Here is a 24,509-nt window from a genome sequence, read left to right as displayed (position 1 = left end):
GCAGCCTTGCTTAACTGAGATCTGAAAAGATTAATCTACAATTCTTGCTGCCATTCCTGTAGATGCCAGATTTTAAAAACAACTTTGTGCCTGTCAATGACTGGTGCTGAAATAAAAGATGCAGTATTAAAACATGGGGAAAAGCAAGAAGCTTCTTCCTGAAATTAACCAGCATTCAGAAATCACAGCCCACAACATTTGCTTACTAGCTACTACAGGATATGCTGTACACTTTATGTAGAGTGTTTTGAATCTGGACTGTGCCTCATAGAAACACAAAATTTGTGCCTGTGAAGTATTTTACCATTCTCTGAGGAGATGACTGGTGTAAATTAATGATTTGAATATTTGTAAAGATTTAAATATTTGATATTTTATTTAGAAATGTTTGAAAAATTAACACATTACTTATTCTTCTAGATCTAACTTTAATGCACTCAACAGGCCATGACTCATCCATGAAACCTCTCTTTTAATATCAAGATTAATGTATTATTGAAGCTTAAAAATAGTATTTTGTGTAACAGAATGGAAACAGTTCTCTTATAATTATTTCCAAGAAAAATCCAGAAAATCTAAGCCACAAACCTGTCTCTCTCAAAATTTTTCCTTAATTCTAGTGTTTTTCTGATGCCCAGTATTTATTGTATTAAAAATATGAGAACTATTAGTCACTTTTAAACAAATATGACAAAAGACTGGTTTAATCCTATAAATCATAGTGAGCACAACATTAAAAAACTGTAAAGAATCCCAGTTGTAGATGTAATATAACACCAAATACTGAAAAATATATAACTGGGGACACAAAACAAAATCTCATATAAAATAAGTTTGCTTTGTAATGCTGGTATGAACTGATTGGCCTGTCATTTGTGTCTTTGTAGCAACCAACAGAACCTGACACTTTCATAAAGAAGACACATTATTCTGTAGATGTTTCTGTGAAAAGATGTGTATTCTGTAATTATTAAATATAATTGCTGTGGTATAGCTAGAGGGACAGAGAAAGCACATTACAGAAAACAAAATGTGATTTTGTAGTAAATCCAATGCCTTATTTACACATTTTCAACTAATTAAAAATAACATATAGTTACATTAACATTGTAATAAACATTGCCAGAATTCTGTCCTCATCAGTGCAATAAATGTTAAAAAATAAATTATAATAATAGTTTATTATTATAATATATAATGAACTGTATTTAACATTTTTAAGATAAATTTAAAATGCTTGAAACCCCAAATTATTAACACAGATTCCTGAGAATTAAAGAATTGCAATTCAAGTAAATGTATCTTGACTGAGTCTCAGACTACTCCAGCAGTTTAACAGATGCACAGATATTTCTGACCTTGAGTATGTAGCAAAGGTCACACATGAGAACATGTCATTTGGCAAGAAGCTAATCATTATACTAAACATCTGATCCAGCCATTTCTTCAGTGATCCTAGGGTATTAGCTTTAATTACACAGCTGAGTAACGTGTTCCAGACTCCCACATACTGTGGTGTACGGAAGTGCCTCTAGTTCACAGTTTTTAAAGCTCTTCCAAAGGATTTTGAGTGCTTCTGTGTCAAGTTCCTCCATAATTACCTTTCTGCAAAGCAGATCATTGTGTCTTTTCAGTCAGTGTTTCAGTCAGTGACACAGCACTGAAAAGGCCCTTGTTAAGGTAGTGAAGGTAGTTAGTGATTCGCTGATGGCTTCTGACTCAAGGTCACTTAATATTCCTCTCCTTCTGGGTTTAAGTGCTTCCTCCGGGAAGTTCACACAGAAAAAAATTTGCCTGCAGTAGTTCTGTAAAATTATACAGATCTAATTTTATTCCTACCAGACAATTCATAAAAATCTTGATTGTTTTTAATGGGATATTGTCTTGCTTACTCAGGGTGTTCCATAAGGCTCTGTGCTTACCTTTTAGTATTTAAAGTAGTATGTTGCCTCATATGTTGGTATAGTATGTTATTTCTTGGTCAGATCATTCGCCATCCAAGACTTGTGCTTCCCTGCTATGCTGTGTGACACCCAATTTTATTTGCAGACCAAATTAGATACTCGTGCTGCAGCTTCTGCACCAGCATCTGTCCTGCATTAAGATATAAAAAGAAAAATTTCTATAGCTAAACTCTGACAAGACTGATGTTATGCATATGCCGTAGGCACCCAACATCATTTTCCCGATGATGGTGATTTCAGTGTAGCTGTTAATGGTGCTGAAATCAAACCCTGGATGGAAGCTAGAAACCTAAGTCTTATCATTAAAGTACGTCCTAGGGACACATGGGGATTTATCTTCCACCTGAGTAGTACTGTTTAGTTAATACTTTATCTGATGTTGAAATTACTGATCTATTTTTTCCCCAGGATTAGATTACTATTATGCCTTACTTACTGGAGTACCTTCAGTATATCAAGTATTATATAGCTTGGGTGCTAACAAAACGCACTCTACATCAGTGCATACTTTAATGTCTGTTCTCTTTAAATGTTAAATTATTTTAAGGACATTTTACATGATTACAGTCCAACTCTTAATCTGCTGAGTCAGATCTTCTGCTTCTGGTCACCATGCAGTGGGTTATCAGCAATATGTCTGTTGAACTCATTGCCCACACCAGTAGGAGCCTCTGCAACTGTTAAGAAATTCAGTTTAACCTGTCTTTTTATGAAAAATTTTAATATATAATTTACTTTTACTCTTACTTTCACTAAATCACTTTCCTGTGCATTCTCCTTCTTTCTTTATGCTTCTGCTCTGTTAGATGCATGATACAGTATTTTACATTTACATTAGACTTTATTGAACTCATAAAGGAAATTGTTATAACGGTAACCACCTAGCTATGAATAGGAAATTATTTGAAATGCAGAAACTAACCTGGTGGCTCAACTCTGAAATGATTGCAGAGTTGCAATATATTTTTGTTACATGGTTACAAAATGAAGTCTTACTAATGCATTGTTCAATTTGAACAGTTCACTTCTCTTGAACTTAACAGGAGTCAGCATAAACACCTAAATCTTTTTGAAAATTCAGACACATGTTTAATAATCTCCAGTTCTGCCCATATTTAACAGAATACAAATTGAAAGTTGCATTATGTATGGATCACTGCTTTCTTGTGTTTCATTTATTTCTTTTTAATGTAGTCATGAGCTTGCAATAAGCATTTGGCTAAAACTTCTCATCTGTATAAAGCTTGATTTCTGTCATCATACTGTATATCTATATTTGCGAAATAAAAAAAAACTTTCACAGTAAACATGGTATTTGAAACAATAAATGCTTAAAAATCTTATTTTTTTCCCCAGTGACTGTTCTAGCCATCTTCGCTGATCTTCGTGTGGACAGAAATTTGTACACAATGCTGTTTGGAGAGAGTGTGCTGAATGATGCTGTTGCCATCGTCTTAACATAGTGAGTACAAAAGCTTGTCACATTATATTAGAGGAAATGTGAACAATGTACCATGATAAAGGTTAATTGAATATATTATGGTTGTTTTCTTTTGGGCTGGAAGGTTAAAACTTTGAATAGCATTACTAAATGCAATTGCTGGCTGGCTGGCTTCTTTTAATCATCTGAAAATCTGATCAAGATGGATCTTTTTATAGCAGAACTGGTATTGTATCAAGTATTTCCTCACATCCTCAGCACAAGGCCATGGCAATAACAGAAAACAAGGAAAGAGAAAGCAAGGAGATCCACATGAAACCCTTAAAAAGAATTTTAAAAAAGAGCCAGTACTGAGAACCAAGACAGGAGTTACTTTTTGTTGCTCTCCTCTCATTTGACTGACTGATATTTCTTTGGACTGGCCTTATGCCCAATATACTGCCTTATTAATGAGTACACTGGTGGTTCTGGAAATGCTAACAAGCCTAAAAATAACTCAGGCTGTCTGGGACTAACACTGTTTTCTTACTCAGTCTTACAGCTTTTTAAATGAAAATGTGCAGCAACTGTTTTAAAATGTATTACCCTATAAATATCTCCCTAGGGAGAGCTTGAATTGAGACCAGGTACTATTGCCTTTTTTAAGCCCATGAGTAAGGCAGAATAATTTTTTCAGGTGAACATTAGAGAAAAATTGACAGTCCTATCTACAGTATCATGGACACATTCAAGAGTGGTTTAAAAAATTCTGAGTGTTCAGCAGAGGTGTGGCTGTGAATAGGATATTGCCTTAAATTAACACCTCCCATAATATAATGCCAGTCTTGAATAAATACTGCATTTTCAGCCAGGTTTTAAAATAGGAGACTTGCTTAAATAAACCTCACATTTAAAAGGCATAAATTGTGGACCAGTGCTTTTAGACCATAGTAAAAAAAGAAACATCTTATGCAGGCCTGTCCAGAAATTTAAGGTGTAGATCTACTGGTTTAGAAGCAGTCTATATTTTTCTGTTTACATGAATCAATTAAAAATGAAATAATAGGACAAGGGAGGGGCAGTGGTTTGCGCTCCTGCCTTGGGTTCACATACAGACCTGGTGTGCTATCTGCGTAAAGTTTGTATGTTCTCCTTGTATTTGCATGGGTTCCCTCTGGGTGCTCCAGTTTCCTCCCACAGTCCAAAGGCATACTGGTACGTTAATTGGCTTGTGGGAAAACTGGCCCTGGTGTGAGTGTGAGTGTGTGTGTTTGTGTCTTTGTGTGCCCTGCGATGTATTAGCGTCCTGTCTAGGGTTTATCCCTCCTCGCTCCTGATGCTTGCCAGAATAGGCTCAGACTGCCCCTAAGCCTGCATTGGATAAAGCAGTCAGAAGATGGATGGACAATATGACAGTTTACGGTACAGGAATGGTCCACTGACCAACACTCCTGGCGATTCAGCTCTTCAGACTACCTAGTTAACAGCGTGTTAAACAGAAGATATTCTGTAGATATTTAGTAGTATCTAAATTCTGTAGATATTTCCATCGCATGTACGATGCTTGACTCATTTCACTTTTTTATCTGTTCATTGCCATCTCATCTACGTTGAACAAAAACAATTGAACTCAAATTTCATTTGCATCTCTCCTTTTAATTAAGAAAACATGATGAAAAGGACCCTGGGATACTGTATGTTCAGGGAATAATAGGATGCAAATGTTAAGCTGCTGCCCAAACTTAATGAAGTAGCCTGAAAAGCAATGTTCAACCCAACATTTGTTATTAGGATTTTAATTTATTAGCTCAGAATTTCCAGAAAAAGAATCCCAACATTCATTCTCTTGTTCCTTAGCAAGATGACTCAGAAACCACAAGACCCCTAATGTCATGAATGCCACCCTTGAATAAGAGCCCCAACTGTTTAAGGAAAAGTGCCATAAATGCTGCCAAAGCAATACAATAACTAGAATACACTCAGTTTATTTGTGCTCAAGGCACGAAAAATAGGTTTCATTTGTTTTTTATTTACGTTTGTAGATTTCTTACAAACCATATTGAATACTAAAAAAGATCAAAAGGAGAAGGCAAATATCAAGTTGCTAATTTATTTGGATGCTAGAGCACGCATTCAGAATTTGCTCCTAATTTTCCCAATGCCATGATGTGTGACTTTCAGCTTCCTTCGTGGTGCACCTCCAGAAGATAAGATACAAAGCAGAATCAAAGGAAAGCAGAATCAAGCATTCAGACTGTTTATGTATACTCAGCATGAACTCTCTGTTGTTACAACAAACCACATTTGTGCTTTGAAGCTGTTGCAAAACAGGAATTCTGTGTGGCAGAGAAAGATAATTCCTTGACCATACCTGTCTACAAGATAAAGTGTTGGTACTTGGCTACGGTGAGGAAAAGCAAGGCTATCTTTGGAGCTGCTGCTGCTGGCCTTTCTCGGCATTTATCAAAATCAGCAGAAGCTTAACAGCCTGTAATTTACAGGGGAAAAGCTATGGAAAGAAAATTGGTAATAATGATGTTCAGCTTAGAAGATATAAGAATCCTGATAAACCCTTTAAACATCACCTTTTAAAAACTCAGTTTATTGAACTAACAGAAATCTTTATTTAATTCTGAGTACACTGTCTTCAAGTAACACCTACTGTATAGACCTCCTGTGTTCACTTTTAGTAATTTAAAATCTAATCTGTTAGTAGTTCAAAAGTAATACAAAATCCTAAGGTTTATTTTTTATAATTGAGTTCACAATTCACAAAGAAAATTACGTCTCTAAAATATGTTAAGGGTAAATATCTTTGGTTTAGAAATAACTTAAGTGCTTTGTTCCACTGAAACTATAAAAGAATCCTTCCAGTTCAATAACTTTGTTCCTTTCGGGTTTTCAGGGAAAGGAAAAGCTGATGACATGATAGATATGGAGTTGTAATTGTCACATTCACAGACTGAGCAGTTTAGCATATGTAAAGTTTAAAACTAGTGGAATCACAGGCAAAGTTATTTTAAACAGCTCCTGGCTTTTCACCAGGGAGAGCTCTCTTACAGTTCAATGAATGTCACTTGTAGCGTTAAAACATTTTACAACAAGCCTTCTTTCATTTTTCCATCTGAGATACCACATACTGTACATCCCTGAACAGCATCTGTGCTTCTAAGTGGCAAATACTCATTTCTGAATAGCAAATATTTATGAGGCTTTAAATAAAATTCTTGTATTCCAGACATCTGCGCAACTTTTTTCCCCCGTTTTCTGTGAGAGAAAAGCAAAAGCAAAAAAGGTGTCCAGGAAAGAACATCTGGTAAAAAATATTGGCCTTGTTGAATATTTTTTTCTTTGATTTTTGTTTTATTCAAACCACATTAGTTCAAATCAGCATGGCAAGAAATGGGTGCAGTGCATTACCTAACTTGTTTTCCTGAATTTTCATTCCTACAGTACATTTTCTTTTTCCAGCAGTCTACTGCAAAAAAGGTGTCACTTTTTAAGTATTTCATTATGTATTTATAATGTTTTTCAGTTCAATATCAGCCTACAGCCCAAGAGGAGACCGTTATGCCTTTGATGGAAGTGCATTCTTCCATTCCATTGGCCAATTCATTGGAATTTTTTCTGGCTCTTTCGCCATTGGATCAGCTTTTACCATTATTACAGCTTTGATATCCTTTTCATCTGTCTTTCCGCCCATCAGGTTTTAGAATTAGAATGCTATTTATTATAGCATTGTAGAAACTCGACATATTTTTTACGCTAATTATTAACTATGAGATGCTGAATGATGAGCATGTCATTATAACAGATTTTGATGTTCCTCTGCCATTCTTTCAGTATTCCCTGACTTCTGAAGGTGAATTGTAACAAAGTGTGACGATGCACACGTAGTAAGAAATGTATGCTTGCGAATCTGCACGCATAAGGGTAATGAAAAGGCAGATTCGCACGTCAACGATGCAGCAATCTCACAGCTCGGTGAACAAGAAAGCAGGGAATGTTGCTTCGTGAAGCTTTTGCTGTTCCAACTGTCATTAAACTCCAGCAGTGCGTCATACTGACTGGAAGCACCTGTTAAAGTCCAACAATCAAATAATTGTCTTCAGCTGAGGGATCATTTACAAAAATAGCAAGTATGAAGTAAAAAGACAACAAGAGGATCATTTTCTTCAGCTTAGAGATCATTTCCAAAATGTAGTAAGTGTGAAATAAGGGATCATTTACAAAACAAAGTGACTTGTAGTAAGACTTGTAGTCTTAATATCTACTTAAGGGACTTTATCATTTGAGCACCTGTGGATTGAGTTCAATAGGTATGTACTGTTATGTGAACATGAGCTTCCACCATATTGACCATTTTCCATTTGCTTTATAGATTGGATGGAGAAGCATAGATAGTTGAATGTTTGTGATTGAATTGGTTCACAGAAATTATGGCACAGCGAAAACATACAAAATAAAGTAATGCTGCCTAATATACATCTGGAATATGATGTCCCAACCCATCCCATTTTCTAACAGCTGACTCCTGGACAGGGTCACAGTGATAACAAGCTGAGCGGGGAAGCCTCCAGCTCCTCCTAGAGGAATCCCAGGTGCTCCCAGGCCAGCTGTGGGATATAGTGTAATCCCTTCAGCATCTCCTGGGTCTGCCCTCGGGTCTCTTCCCATTGACTTGTGCCCAGTACATCACCAGCAAGGCAACTGGGGGGCATATTCACCAGATGCCTGAACCACTACAACTGGCTATATGTGAATATAATGTTGCATTTTTATGGTGTTTATATGACATTTCATGTTAAACATGTTTAATTGATCAGAATACGAATTAAATATAACAATCTGTTATATAGTGGCGGTGAAATTCATATAAGATCATTTACTAGATTGGTAATAGTTTATTTCTGTATTTTCTGTGTTAAGAAAAGTAATAACTCAGAATGTGTCCCTGATTAGGTTTCGATCAGCTGTGTAACCTTGCTTTGCTTTTGTTTTTTTTGTAAATAGAATCCTGTGAAAAATAATGTTGATGAAGCAATCAAAGCCTGAAAAGCTTAATTCAGTTCTTATGAAGTTGTTTAGTAACTTTTCAAAGGACCATACTTCTTCCTTCTGCAGAAATCAGCTCATCGCTGATTATTTTTTCTTTAATATTTAAAATTTGGTACTTTTTTATTTCTCATCTTGATGCAATTTTACAATGTTTGATAGGACACATAAATCCAGTATAATGAACATTTCTTGTCAGTAGTATGAATTTATGCAAATTTCTAAGTGATGGGCCCAGTGTTTTTTTTACAGTTTTGATAGAAATGTTTATTCCCAGAAAGGCTTATGATTTATTTTTTCAGATTGCTTAATGTTTTGACCTACCATTCTCTGTACTGTCTTAAAGTGGCTAGTTCAAACTTTATGTCATTTAGATGTTGTGTTTCTATTGTTAAATATAATCTCAAGTTGTTTATATAAGGAGGGCATTTTTTCCTAAAAAGTGTTGCAAATTGTGAGAGATGATGTGAAGATCTTGTAGCTTAAATACATGACAAAATACAGTCTTATTTTACTGCTATGAGTGGACAGTCTTTAAGCAGTCAGGTTTCTTGTCATTGATCTGAGGAGACAAATTGTACTGGGAATCTTTCAATTTTCCATTTGTAATTTATTTGAAATGGCTTTTAGACTTAAATCTATATCATATTGTGCTTATTTGAACATATTGCTTGGATAAGACATCCTAAAGGCTTTTTTCTAGGTCTCAGTCATTTGCTGCCTGAAGGATACCTATAAGAATTAGAGAAATGAACCAATGGATTTGTCCATCCATTAAATACTGTAGGTAATGTTGAAGTCCATAACTCAGGCAATCAACATCAATCAGTCATTTACTGATTGATTCACTTACCAATATCATCAATAACAATGTGCAAATAAAATGCTTTTTGTGCAAATAAAACAAAAAAAGATAATTAAAAGAAAAGACTTGAATATTTGTACAAATGCACATTCTTGTGAGAGTAATGCTGCAGAATGTGAATGAGATTTGCGAACAAACTAAAACTAAATGAATTAAAGACAACTCTGTGACAAAAGAGTAAGTTTGGTAATTATTGGAATTAATTAACTTTGCCTCTCTAGAGAAACTGCTTAATGCATTAACTGAAGAAGCATCAATTCATATTAGACTTTTCCCAGTGAACAGATTCAGTTATGTATTCAAGTTGGAATATATATTGTTTTCTTTAACCTCTCATGCTTACCTGACTAAGTTTACGAGACTGTATGAATACCCAATGCTGGAAACTGGCCTCTTCTTCCTGCTGTCCTGGAGTGCGTTTCTCTCAGCTGAGGCCTGTGGATTGAGTGGTAAGTAGCTTACAGTCAGTTCAAGTTCAGCTCTGGGATCACGACATATTAACCCAATGCTTGTCTCAGGAGCCTGAACTATTTCATAGTTTGATCACACTTAGAACTGCAGGCTTAAAAAGGTAACGCCTGCTTTAAAGGAATCACCTCTCTGGAAGTCTGTATTACATACATGACAGGAAACTCTTTTGAGGTTTTGCAAGGGCATTCAGTCACATTTAATTTTAAACATGTAGCCCAAGTGGTTCTAATGGCTTAACTAAAGGCATATTGCGGGGTAATTTTCTTCATTTTGATTTTTCCTCACCAATGGTTTATTCAATAAAGTAACTCAAAGCTTTGTCCTACTTTGGCCTTTCCTGTATACATCGGGCTGTAAAATTCACCATTCACCATTACAAAATGTCCAGCTAGAAAATCATTCCTTTTCTTGGTACAAACACAAGATGAAACCCTACTGTTCAGTCTTTTATATATAGTATGTGTTTTTAGCTACTGTGTTAAAAAATTAGTCGGGATAACAACAATATTGAAGTATTCTTTGCAATATGACCTTTAATATTAACGTCTGGGCTTGAGACACCTCCAAGAAACATTAGTTCATCTATTAAATTCCTTTCAGACTTTAAGAAAACCATGTAAGTCAAAACATCATAAGACTGCTTAAGTGCTTTTCTACTAGGTTCGATTCCAATTATGGATGTTTGAGGTTATCTATAATATTTGCAAGACAGCACAAGCATACTTTTAATTAGGTTATTACTGTAAGTAGGAGTCCTCTAAGCTACAAAATGAACACATGTATGAAATGAATTTCACTAATCGAAGTCTTGGATAATCTTATTTGCTTTATTTCTTTTTTGTGAAGATCTTGGATCTACCTTTCATTAGGAATTAGCTATAAATGAGTTCAAATTATTAAAATCCACAAAGTTGCAAAAGTCTTAGACATTTTTGCATTGTTCTGCTCTTCTTTATATAGAAACAATTCTGTGGTGATATTCTGTTGAAATTTTAGCTTACTTCATTTAAGCTAATAGTTAATCCAGATAAATCAGTATACACTATTATAGTGCTAAAGAGGGCTTTTACTGTAGCTCTATGGCTGTGTAGAGAGGATCAAATGATGTTAATAACAGGGACAACCTGACTATGAATCAATGCAGTTTGATTAGTAAATGTGTTTAGAGACAGTATTCACCACATACAGTATTAACAGCTCAAGGTAAACTATACAAGAATAGCCGTGATCAGGTTTTTATCATCACGCTGATATGATGGTAGAATACACCAATGTAGGCTGTGTATAAGTTAGTAAATGCTAAAATTATAAATATTGTAAATCTTAATTGTGTCAAAATTCTTGTAGAGTAGCATATCTGTCATGATGGAATTTTTTTGTTCTGAAAGGCACATTTTAATGTAAAGAAATACACAATTTAACTAAAACAGTAATTAGCTGGATGATGTGACTTCATTCTTCTTCGGTGTACTCTTTATTAAACACAATCAGGAGTGTTATTAGACTATTTCAGACCAAAAAATACATTCATGCAACAGACATTTATACAAACTTTCCCACAGTTATTCCTCCAACATTGGATTTAGAAGGTGATTTGTGTAATATGGAGTTGATCTATTCTGAAGTCCCTTAATTTGCATATAGTCTAATAAGATATGAAGTTGATCATAATTAATCAGAATATTGTTGAACTTGTTTATCTCTCCCAGTTTCAGTTTGGGTATTGAAATCCCTAAATGTCATGATCATGCTTCAAAGCGCCAGAAACTCAGTAATAAGTTTTTGTGCTCCAAATAGTTAACCAAAAATTCCATGTATAAGTTGAACAAATTGTGATGAAAATCCAAATTGTGTTATGTGTTGCAATCTGGGAAGTTAAAACGTAACACCTTCTGAGGTTATAAGCCACTCCAGTTATAGTGTCACTTATAAAATTATGTTTCTTACACTTGATACTGATCTTAAAGGTGTGCATGAGTTTTACAGCTGTGGATCGTTCGCTTTTGGTGCTGTAGATGAAAATAAACTAAATACGCTTTAGTACAGAGAAAATAAATCATTCGTGAAACCTGATTTGCAGCAAATAACGTTTATGTGTAAATACAATATTTAGCACCTGTACTACTGTTCAGTCCTATTAATGTTTCAACCTTGTGTTTAAATAAACTTCCATTGTTTCTTCTGTAGGAATTGTTGCAGTTCTTTCCTGTGGTATTACTCAAGCTCGCTACACTTACTACAATCTATCTACTGAAGCCAAAGGAAGAACAAAGCAGGTGAGAGAATTCTTAAACATGGTACACGGATCAATCACAGGTGTTTCAAATACCTTTACTGTTAGTGTATGGAGTTTTCTTTCATTCTGTATGTCACTTTTCTACCTCTAATGTGCACTTTTCAAAAAATGTTAAAACAGGCAGTTGAGAAAGCTTGATTGTCCCCAAAGTGTTGTGATACAATTCACTTACAGGGAAACGCAATAAAAATGCCAAATGTTGCCTTAAAAGAAGTTTCATAAATAATCCGGTAACTTCTGTCGCCAACCTGAATTAAAATAGATGCTTAAGCAATGTTTTGATTTTGTCAGTGTTGTTTCTGACAGGTGTATGTGAATCTCATGAAATGTCATTCAGGTCGAAGATGTCATGGTCCACATGTGTTTTGTGCTGGTCATCTGCCTGTCCACCACCAGCTTTTTAACCAGACAGCAGGGTTCTGATGCTGTAGTCAATGTCTGAATTTAATTATTAATTTAAATCTAAAAAATGATTCCCTATTTATTAACTTTAAAATTACTTTTGAAAATGATTTGTAGTAATATGTATATGTAAAACATATCTAAATAAATTATACAAATGAGGATTGGTGTTCATGAAATGATACTGAGAGGAAACTAATTTAAAACATATACTGCTTTCCTGTTCTGAAAATTAAATTTTGCATGTTATCTGTCTTGCTCAGCTCATGTTTTCTTAGTTATTATTTTCTAGTGGATTCAAAGGAGATTTAATTACCACTTCTAAGTTGGATATTAAGAAAGTTTCACTGTGCATACTTTCACTCAGTTACTTTGCCCTTGTGGTGTGTTGCAGTGTACTGTACCTTGCTTAAAATGGCCACAGCAGATGGAGAGGGAAGTAGCACACAATCTTCTTCACCAATTGACTGAATCAAAATAAAAAACTCATTTATTTTACACTGACTTCAGGCTATGTGTAGGCTGAATTCAGCCTTCTACACTTCAAAGAGTATCTAGAATGCTATTTTTTAACTATACTGCCTTTTCAGTTTATTAGGGAAATGTTTTTCAGCAGTAATGGACATACCAATTCTACATTAATAATTAAATGTGGGGGAAAAGAATCATCAGCATATGATCTTTAGGGCATTCAAAGTACTTGATGTATTTAGTTTTAGAAATCAGAAGAAAACCACATTATACTCTAGTTATTAAATGGAAAGAGATCGAGACCATCTCTAAAAAATCAGCATTTCCTCATCACTGAGTTACAAAAAATCACATCTCCTGAATATCAGTATCTGATCAAATTGTTTCAATGGTCACTCTAAGTGGTCTAGTTTTATTCTATGACTTCATTCTCTCATCTAAACTAGAGAACTGCACAAGATGGATGGTGGTGCTGATTGGGATGGTGTCTGGCAAAATATTTTCGTCTAAAAATCTAGCACACCAGCTAATCCGTTCTAGACTTGCACATAGTCAATACCATTCCAGGGTTTCCAGTTCAAGATTGCTCCCTACACTCTCTCTCAAAGAGGTGTCTACAGTATCTGCATGGTGGAAGCAAAGATACCCAATGAATGTACTATTTTCATACATTTTGACACCATGGTCAGTCACTTTTTCCTTACCTTTACAGCCTCCTTAATTATCTCTATTTTCTACTTTTTTTCTGTGCACTCCTGTTTTCTGGATGTGGTTGTATTTTGCATCTGTTGTTGCTTTTTTCAATTTCTTCTATTTTTGAAAATTAAGAAATGAAAAAGGAAGAGTGACAGATACTGTGACAAGAGGTTCCAAAATGAGCTTTGTTCTCCATCAGCTTCAGCTCTTGCTCTATGTTTAGATCAGCCAAGGGGGGTTAAGAGAGTTAAGCCCATCAGATATCTAACTTCATTTCATTGTAACCATTATCATATGAACAACAGAACTGCATCCATCAGTGTTTGTTGGAGAGGGGAATGTCAGTTTTCATGTGAGACAAAAGAGAGATGTTGACTCAATAGATTTAAGATGCTCTTTTGTCAAGGATTAGCGTTTCATTAATCTTTGATAGCAGTGTGTGTTCAGCACATTAAAAAGAAGTGCTTTTGTTTGCCAAACAGACAATTTCAAGGTTCTGCAGAGTGGTGCAAAGTTACTGATTTTGCTGTCAGTGCGATTTACTTAATAAAGGATAAAGACACTGGTCTTGGCCAGATAAGAATATTGTTGATTTAAGCTGTGTATATAAGAACATAGGAAAGGTTAAAAATCAATGGATCTAGCTCTTTTTGTTTTGTTCAAAACTTGATCCAGACTCCCTTTATATAAGAAAGCATTTTGACTCTTGCACTAAATTTGTAAATTAAACTGTACTAAACTACATTAGTAATTGGTCTTAAATAGAAAAGTTGTTGCCGGCTGTTTTATAACAACTGAGTTATATACATGTAAATGCTGTATTGTTTCTTTGTTCATCAATTTTGCTATGTACAGTATTTGTGTATAACTATACTGGCAAATGGAGAAAAGTGTGAGACATGATGTGGTTTTCACTTCTTGCAGTAAGGCTCATTAATAACAAATAGAAGTCTGGCTTTTTCTTAAGCCGTATTCTTTCTGCACTCATTGCTTTTAAAGCTTAAGAGATTTATTATGCTTTCATAGCGTGTGGGGTAAGCTTTGAACTACAGAGAAATGAGTGCCAGGAGCCCCAATCCAAATACAGTATCTGATTACACTATAGATCACACTATAGATACAGTATGATGGTAACACATACAGAGGATTTACACAGAATTTTAAATATATTAAATATACTGTATTTATTATAGTTTCTATTCCAGGAGAAAAAAATAGCATAAATTAAAAGTTCATTCTACTGAAATACTTGTGTGTAAATAATTTTTAACAGTTTTAATGGCATCTATGGCAACTGGAAAATAAAATTTTAAATCTCAAATTATTATGTACAATTTCCTTAAACTGAGGAATGCACATCAATGTAAAAATCCACTCCTTAAAGTCTTCATCTGACAGACACCAATAGATAAAAGCACCTTATGACTATTGACTACACAAGGACTTCTGAAATTCACTGTGGAAAGCAAAATACTGCAGTTGAGGATCTAGAACTGACTTTGAGAAGCATCTGATATGTTACCTAAAAAATCATTACTATTATTTATGTAAAATGCAAAGTGAAATATGTTTATTGGCATTAAAATGACCTAGCACAGTTTGAAAGCATGCAGTACATTTTCAGAGGAAGAAACCTATTTACTGTATGTAGCCGAATTAGCTTTGATATTGGTTAATTAGCCTGAATTAACCTTCAGAAATACTTCCTGTTAAGAGTTTTTAGGGATTTTTCTTTATCTTATATCTAAAAAACACTTAATCCTTGTTTAACATTTTCTTTGCCAGGAAGCATTATTACAAGTATGTACAGTATGTTATCCTGTTCCTTGAAGACAAAGGTTGTTGACAGCTGGTAAATCAGTGCAGGAATTCTGTAGCTATGGAAGCATGGAGGATTAAGATAGGCCCAGAGAACTACTCCAGGAAAACTCAGCTATGACCTCAGAGAAGTGACCTGTAGGACAGGGATACACAGCAGGAAAAGGAGGGTAGTTTTTTGTTCTGCCTTGAAAGGCAGAAACTTGAGGGAATGATCTATTTTTTTTTTATTTGAATTATCAGACTTTTGGCTTAAGAAGAAAAAGACTGACAGTACAGGACTCCAATTTTTTTACCATTTTTGGACTACAAGTAACGTCTGTGATTTTTTTGTAATAGTCGTTAAGCAGCTTAGCTACCCAGGTGACAGAGAGAGCTCAGTGCTCCAGCAGAGAGATTTTTTTTCTCTTATAATAATATTGTTTATGTTGACTGTTATTCAACCAGTTGAAACTGACAAGATGCCTCCGATATGAAAAAGGACTTGTGCAACAGTGCATAAAAGACTGGATTCTGTCAGTTGAAATGTCTATGTTCTAACACCCTGCCTATTAAAAGTCACACATATTATCACTTCCCTGCAGGATTTAAACTGTGGAATGTGGGCATAGGTTGTGCAGGCTGGAAAAATAACATTGAAGAAATTATTGAAACAGCTGTTTCCAGCCAATCCAGCCAAGACAAAGCCAACAAACAGCCAACAACATGAGGTCAAATAATGGCAACAAGAGGCCAGCCAGTGGCATCAAGGAAGTAATCAACTGCCGTTGAAGAAATAAGGGCAGATGTGCAGATACTTCAAGAGGCACTGTACTTCAGTGGCTACAGATTACCTTCCCATAGCATAAAGGGGTTACAAAATTCAGGCACTATTATGATCAGTCAGTCACCAGAAAAGATGAATGGTGAATGCCATTCCATTGTCCATTTGTAGCACTCACCATCCCCTGCATTCACGGAGATACTTAGAGTTAAAACCTATTTGTACCATTGACATACAGTACAGCTATCCATGATGCGCTTTCTGATGGTAGTAAAGAAGCTAAAGGAACTTAAGCACATCATCCTGAAAGCAACCGGGCTGGTGAAAAGGTTCAATAGAAAATGGAAGAGCACACTAAGTATAGTTGAGACACATGGATGGACCTTGAACCATTTGAAGGAGTTCTCCTCCTTCAAACTGTTGTACACCATACACCCCAAAGAGTTATAGAACATGACCAAGGAGAGAATCGGATGATGGAGAGAATCAAGAAAAAGTTTAGTCAGAGATCCAACAACAGCAAATTACAGTCGACTCTCAATTTACGCACTGTCAATTTACGCAGTCGGTTCAGAAAATAAAAATCTCTGAAAGTGTGTCTAGCACACCTGTGTGAACTGGTTAGTGAGCATATCCAGTTGTCTTATTTACTTTTATTTACTGTTTTTAAACTTACAAGTATATTTAATATTGGCTTTAATATTGGCTTTACACGCTACTCAAAATTCTTAACCTCCACATAAGTAAAGAGTCAACTGTACTGACTCCTGTAAAGCTCTAAATACCAGACATATCATTATTGTTCTCTTGCACTTCATTTTGCTTCTGAAATGTTAACCATCTTTATTAGGAATACGCAAAATACTTCTAGTCATTATGAATTTATGATTTTTGATTAATACTTATCCGCTTTTCAGGATATTTTCAGACATAAACTGGTCAGTTGTTTCCTGGTATGCGCATGCTTGTTATATGTTTTTTCTCCTTCTTTGCCATTGCCTTTCTCGTTTATTATTTTCATTATTTATAGACTTAATTATTAATAATTAAATAATATGTGAATAATGGTTATTGTTCACAGCTGTTTGAATTCATGAACTTCATCGGAGAGAACTTCATTTTCTGTTACATGGGATTGTCCCTGTTTACATTTCAAAACCACGGGTTCAATTCAATCTTCATCACAGGTGCCTTTGTATCCTTTCTGTGGCTTTTTGAGTTGTTGATCACATTCCCCAATGCTTGTGCTTATAAAGAGAATATAGGAAAATACAAACACCTACTGTATATAAATATATATTTGAAGCATGTAAGATTAAAATAAAAAACTAAAAAATTAGTTTGAGTTTGATATTTGGCTCTTAATATAAAGCTGTATTGATAATTTAGAGAGAGACTATTATTCCATTAAGCTGTGATATTGTACTATTAAGTAATTAATGTTGTTTGTATTTGTCTTATTGCACTTTAAAATCATAATTTGGAATTATGGTGCTTGGATCTGCAACTTGCAAAACAACTTGAGTATTAAATGCCTTCAGTGTTATACACGGATACTTTCCATTTAATGACACCATTGATTTCAATGTATTACATACAGTAGGTTGCTCTGTGTGAACACCCTTAAACCTACAGAAAACAGAAGGGCAATTTTCAGAGGAACCAAGCTTAAGGTTTTTCTTTCGACTGAACAATGCTAAATAACACTGTTTTAAGTGGTTTCTAATTTAATCTAATTAGATTTAACTAAATCTAATTAAAACAAGTAATTTTGCTTGTTTCTAATATTCTTTTCTTACCACAAAGCTTTACGGTATTAATAGTTATAGTTTTATGCTTAGAATTACACAATCATCAGTCCAGACTTCCAGATCCAGACAGACCAAGACAGAGTTTCCTTTCCAAAACATCTCTACAGGCTGATCCTTTCTCCCTGCAGAAATCCTTTTTCTCTGCTGGGTCAATTTCCCTGTCTTCCCTGTCGAAAATAAAATATTGATTTGAGTCAGTGCACTCCATTTCCATATGTGAGTTTTTTGAATGAGGGGTGTTTTTACAATTACACACAAAATCATTCATGCCCTTAGATTGAAACACTAATTAGTTGTATTCATTAATTTATTTAGATTAATAAGTAGTGTTTATTTAGCATGACTTGTAAATCAATTATGTTTTATTTTAATGAGCATTGCCGACCTACTCATCCTAGTAAAATGTAGTAACATTTCAAGAATTAAGTAATTTTTGACAGATGTTGACAGTATTTATGAGTTTCAGCTTCATCTGTGGATGTGCGGACATTCTCTAAGGTGTATAATCTATTATCTATGATCAGGAGGAGACCCTGGCCTATTGAAGCCTATGTTGCAAGACAGAGGCTGAGACAGAGGCTGATTGCTGTTCCTCTGGGTGGGACACGAGCCCATTAAAAGCCTATGAGCATCATTTAGAAAACCAATTAATCACGGTCAGAATGTCACTGGAAGGAAACCAAAGTGCCTAGGTAGAACCTACATTTACACAGGGAGAATAGAAAGATTTTATTTTTACGAGTCCCAGACCACTAACACAGGACACACAGAACTATAAGGTACTGTAGCAGTGCCATTCCTCCATATCAGGCTAACTTCATAAAGAAGTTTATAACAGTTAATCATTTTTTATCAATTTCAGGTTGGTACATCAGTATTGACAAAATCTGTTAAAGTTAATTAGTGTTTTTTTCTCCTGTGACTGTGTCTATAGAGCAGTTCTCTTTTTTACACAAGACATTTCATTATTATTTGTCATTTTCATATGAGGATATTGGCTTTTACATTAGTTTCAGATTGAACAACATTAAGATTATTACTCTGGTATTTTGACATCCCAATCTGGAAGGCCAAACTTAATTTGACTGAGGGAAAGAAAATGATTCTTGGTTCATGTGGCTTTTATTGCTGTTGTATTTGTAAAGTATATTACTTTAGTTTCCTGACAGTCTGATATGGCAACCATCCAAAAAGGTTTTCTTTGCAAGACTAATACCCAGATGGTCAGTAATTATTATTCCAAATGCCTTTTGTAAAGCCAAAATAAAAATCATTTTTGACAGCCAGGCTGATCCTATCTGTCTTTGGATTTAAGGTAAATATTTGATATAATTTAAAGATTTTCTTTTTGTGTAAGAGTAACCTTAAATTGTATTTAGAGATGTTTTTCTTGCTGGATTTAGAAAATACATATCCGATTATAGATATGCATACACTGTGGGCTATGTAGATCAGTAAAATCCTTTATCTTTTTGAGATGAAGAGCTTTTATCTAAAATAATGGCAGTCAAAATTATAGGTGAAATTAGTCAGAATGAGAGGAAATTAGTTTAAATTAAATAAAATATATTTTTGTGCCCCAAAAGATTATTTACTGTAAAGCTTAAACCATGAAGTGAAGATAGAAACAGTTTGATCTAAGTACAAAAATACAGATATGCCAGCCAGTCCTGTTTCAACTATGAATAGATGTTCAAGCTGTACAGTGTTTCATATTTAAGGTACACTATGCAGCTAAGTTAGATATAGACTGGTTTATGAAAAGGACAGGAATGCTTTCGGATTTGAGATTCACTGCAGATTCACTTCAGTATCCACTGTTTTAAATACAAAACATGACTTTTCCCTGTACATTTCTCATTAGATATATTTATATATGTACTCTATCTTATTAAATACATTTCTTATGAATCCACAGTGTGTACTCCATAGTAACATCTGAAAAAATTTTAATCTGGTTTTGATAAAGATAACTTCACTAGGCTTTAAAAGTGATATCAGAAGGCACCAGGACTCCAAGAACTGGATAAGCATGTCAGGAAGGGAAATAGTACTCAAAAGAAAAGTTTAAATCTAACTCATGTAGCCAGGATTCTCAACAGAAGGTACTTCCGTGTCTAGGAATAAAACTACAGAATTTGTGTTCAGCTTTTTCCTTCGTTATTTTAACAGGCTGTTACATATTAAAGCAGTAGCAGATAGTTGCATGAAATATTTTAAGTTAAATATCCCCTTTAGTTGTTCCACCAAGTGTTCTTTAAGGTTAAAAGTGTTACACAGAGCATCTTAACACATTTAAATCAATAGCCCATTTACAGTACTGTATGTGGAGAGAAAGCATACTGTATTTAATACTTAAATTGTTCTATATTTCTAGAGCTTTATACAACATGTCTGGCTTTAAGCATGGGGGACCTGCAGTGGAATTATTAAACATTCCTTTTTTTCAAGCATAGACTGTACATGCATGTATAATACACACAGCACTTTCATCCTGTTTCACTGTATACTAAACATAGGCTGGAGGCTTCAGAGCTAAAACATTGCTTGTTACATGAATTGTTTTTGTTATAATATGGCCAGCAAGAATGTTCCTTAAGTTTTCCTTAAGTTTTAAATCCTACAGCTGTCTATATTTGTTGCCAGAGCCTGCAATATATACCCACTTTCCTTCCTGCTCAATCTGGGAAGAGCGAACAAGATCGCCCCGAAAGTCCAACACATGATGATGTTCTCAGGTATGCTGTGGAGTAATTTTCCGTTTCTGGGACTTCAAGCAATTTGATGGGAGGACATAAGTATGTGTCTGTGTCTGAAGAAGGCAGTTTTGCTGATAGTGTTTTGATCATTTTAAGGCCTGAGATACACTGTTAAATGATGTACTGTAGAGCTCTTTTCAAGGGGCTTCTGTTGGAAGAGCTCTTCCACCTTTCTCATTCTGTGCTGAGTGATTGCAGGGGCTTCTGCTGGAGAGCCAAGTCTTAGGGACAAAAGTGTTTTGTTTTGTTTTTTTAAGTTTGATTTAAACGAAGAAAGCAACACAGGAAGCCCATGTTTACATTTCCCAATCTTGTGATTTCCCAAAGGCCTCCGGGGAGCAGTGGCCTTTGCTCTGGCGATCCGGGACACCTCCACGGAAGCGAGACAGATCATGCTCACCACAACACTGCTCATTGTGTTCTTCACAGTCTGGATCTTAGGTGGCGGCACCTATCCGATGCTGACGGTGTTGGATATCAGGTTAGTTTGTTCTGGCTTTGTACAGGAGATAGAAAAGGGTGTAAATAATGTCAGTTTGCCCGTTGATTTAACGGTTACATGGTTTATTTTCAGTCTTGGGGAAGATAAAATTTTATTACCACAATTTTATGCATTTGCAGAAACACTAAAATGACGTATATGTACAGGATGAAGCTAGGCCTGTTGAAGGTTTTGTTATACATAATAATGTGAATTAACAATTAATTGAATCAGAAAATGTAGTCCTTTGGCATCTGTTCTGCACTGTTCTTTTTTCACAAAAGAAACCATCACCCTCTATCTCTTGTATGTACACATTGGTATAGACAACTTAAGTACAGTAAACTCTCTTGTATCTGATAATCATGCACCCAAAAACCTCAAGCAACCAGAAAACAAAATGAAAGAAATTAATGATAAAAAAAAACATCACAATAAAAGAATAAAGAATTGACAACTCTGACAAGGTCGAACCTGAGTGCTCTGAAGTGTATATGTGCAAAGACTTAGTGTTAAGGACTGTTATGTTAAGAAATTGTTTTTTCACTCTCATGTTAGGTATTACAATTAAAAGTGAATTTATACTTAACTGCCCATGATTATTTATTACATTACTGAAGCTTCGTCAGATGGTGATTTTTGTTTTACCATATTTTCATTACATTATTATATTACAAGACTTAATTTCAGATTTTTTTTATCATTGTGGTGTTGTCCTAATCATTTTGATTTAGGTGGGCTGTCATTGCATATCAGTTTTCTTTAAACTCATCTACCCACAAAATCCTTGATGCTGGGACCCCTTCAACCCCATTTCTTCCAGATACAAGGGAGTTTACTGTGTCACTACAAAAGGGACCCAAATAGGCAAGTCCGATGAAAAAAAAGGTTTTATGACCATATTAAAATTGATGCTTGATGATGTTTAATAGCATCTGATTTTTTTCGTTTATGGATATGAGGGGACTAATTTCCATAAAAGAAATCTCATTTAATATCTTGATAAAGGCTTATAATCTTGCAAATCACACCTCCCTTGCTAATTTGTGGATTTTATCGAATAGTTTACACACAGCTGTTGTCGGAGCCCTGTATCAAACCGTTAAAAGCTTTTTCCTCAGTCAGAAGTTTCTGTTCCTCCCACAGTCCTCCTCCAAATGTATTGAAACTCTGAATGTTTCAGAAGCAATAATGAATAATGCAATTGCTTGATGGGAGTCTAATATTAGCATCATGTCCTGTGTGTGTCATTTAAGGTTGTGATCTTCATGCGGGGATGTACAATAACATAAAATGTAACAACAGCTGCAGTTCCAGAAAGCTCAAGTGTGGAAAACTCCCACATTATACTTAAAAAACATTCATCTGAAACATCAGAGGTTCTGTATAATATCATCAGACCAGGTCAGATGTGCGCAACTGAATATACAGTACCTCTCATGAGAACAAACATTCATAACATCCAAACTATAAATAAAATAGCTAACAATAGACATCAATGATATCTGTAATGATTATTAGTTGACATTTGCAAACACACAACAAAGTACAAACTAGGAGCACTAATGCTGCCTTTCTCTGTAAAATTTCCATTTTGTTTGGTCTTTGGTATAAAGACACTGGTATAAAAACATAATTTTATTACCATTGGATCTTTAGACCTAACTGTAGTGTAAACATTTATCCAAACAATTCTTAATTGGTGTCAGTGTTCATCTAGTAAGTATAAGCTGGGGGAAAATGTTGCATTTAATTTAAAGTACATTGGACAGGCACTGACATGTGGTACTCACTACAGCCTGTCTGAATAACTGTATTTGCTCATTAAGGAATAGGAATGAAAATGATTATCTGAGTTTATTCTGGGTGGAACTTTTAAGTAATGCTGACAAAAAGGAAGACTTGCTATCTACAGCAGAGTTGAAGATATTTCATCTTAGTCTGCCGTTTGAAAAAGGCAAAAAAGTATATGGAGCTTATTTCCTGAAGATGATTAAAATATGGTTTGAGTGGCACATCTTAGAATTGTGCTGTGGCAGTGTAATATTATGAGCATTAAATGATTCAATTGCAATGAAGCCAAGTGGTGTCAGTATTTCCTTTAGACGTCAAAGGAGAAGTCTTTTAAAATGTATTGTATGCACTGGTAATTTGTATAAAATCACAATTTTATATTTAATCTAGCCTTCACAATTTACTGTTAAGTAAAGCAATTTGGTTTGGTAATGCTTTCTGTAATGCATTTATGTTTCATTTACTGTATGGGAGACATGTTTATCCAACCAATTGCATATTTTCCCCTGGGAATACTGATAATACAACCTTTCTCTGAAATAAAAGGCTGCCAGATTTCCCATTACTGGCCTGAAATATTTCAATAGCATCATCAATATCTGCCTGGGTTTCTCTCAGATTCTCCTGTGAATCACAAATAGCAGTATTGGAAATCTGCAGACGTAGAGTTTAGAGCTTTATGTGATTCGATTCGTAGGACACAGGTGGATGAGGATGGGAGCTGACTGCTCAAAATGACCATTGATGTTTTTTGAGATCTAAGATTGAGAGCTGATTTTGAAGTCTGCATTTTATCTTTGTTACTATCCATACTTTGTACGTAGTTGTCCACAACCCTTACAAGTAGCTACTACTAATAATTTAATGTCTACAAGAGAAATGGTACTGTATGTCTAGTTTATAGAAACCGCCGTGCATAGGTCTTATACATTTTGCATTGTTCTGATCTTATTCTTTCTTTATGCTGGAGTTCAGGTCTGTGATCTTCTACTGCAATTAAACCTTTTGTTTTAGGCTAAAAGATAATGAAGATAGATACGTACTTAATTGTAAAAAAAGTAGTCTTTTATCTTTATGGGTGTCTGAAAAGAAACAGCTGATGATTTGACAATAAGTAGATTTAGTAAATATCGGAATCACAGATGTTCAATAAAATGTGTTGGTACAGAAGGAATGTTGGTATTGTTCATGATGACTTTGTGAAATATAAGCTACAAATTTAAAAAATGTATGTTTTAATATATAATATTATTATATTTTTTATACTTTGGTATTTTTATAAAAATCATGGTCAGAATCATTCCAGTACACACCCTCAAGGCACCTGTTACAAATACTGTATGCATAAGAGTTAAACAAGTTTTATTTAGTGATCTGGGACAATGATCTAATGAAAACCTAGATACCTCCAGATATTAACGACCCTGTAGTTTGCACATTGTT

At 34.8% G+C, this 24,509-nt stretch overlaps 1 protein-coding gene across 2 annotated transcripts in view; it reads left to right on the top strand.

Annotated features, from left to right (window-relative positions):
• The window catches only part of LOC148836690 (sodium/hydrogen exchanger 9-like), an 88,963-nt gene that overhangs the window by 23,645 nt on the left and 40,809 nt on the right, over nt 1-24,509 (top strand). For both annotated transcript variants that reach the window (XR_016090980.1, XM_088914106.1), the window contains exons 6-12: nt 3,321-3,426; nt 6,920-7,058; nt 9,648-9,753; nt 11,963-12,051; nt 17,303-17,416; nt 20,659-20,770; nt 21,119-21,272. Coding sequence is in view for 1 of the 2 variants with exons in the window: in XM_088914106.1 (XP_088770232.1) it covers nt 3,321-3,426; nt 6,920-7,058; nt 9,648-9,753; nt 11,963-12,051; nt 17,303-17,416; nt 20,659-20,770; nt 21,119-21,272 (820 nt within the window). In the remaining variant the exon portion in view is untranslated. The remainder of the gene's footprint in view (nt 1-3,320; nt 3,427-6,919; nt 7,059-9,647; nt 9,754-11,962; nt 12,052-17,302; nt 17,417-20,658; nt 20,771-21,118; nt 21,273-24,509) is intronic.

The sequence above is a fragment of the Atractosteus spatula genome, chromosome 4 (assembly GCF_055471065.1).
Source record: "Atractosteus spatula isolate fAtrSpa1 chromosome 4, fAtrSpa1.hap1, whole genome shotgun sequence".
Taxonomy (NCBI): Eukaryota; Metazoa; Chordata; class Actinopteri; order Semionotiformes; family Lepisosteidae; genus Atractosteus; species Atractosteus spatula.
Note: the sequence above shows the minus strand (reverse complement) of the source record. Positions and strands in the feature narration are given on the sequence as shown.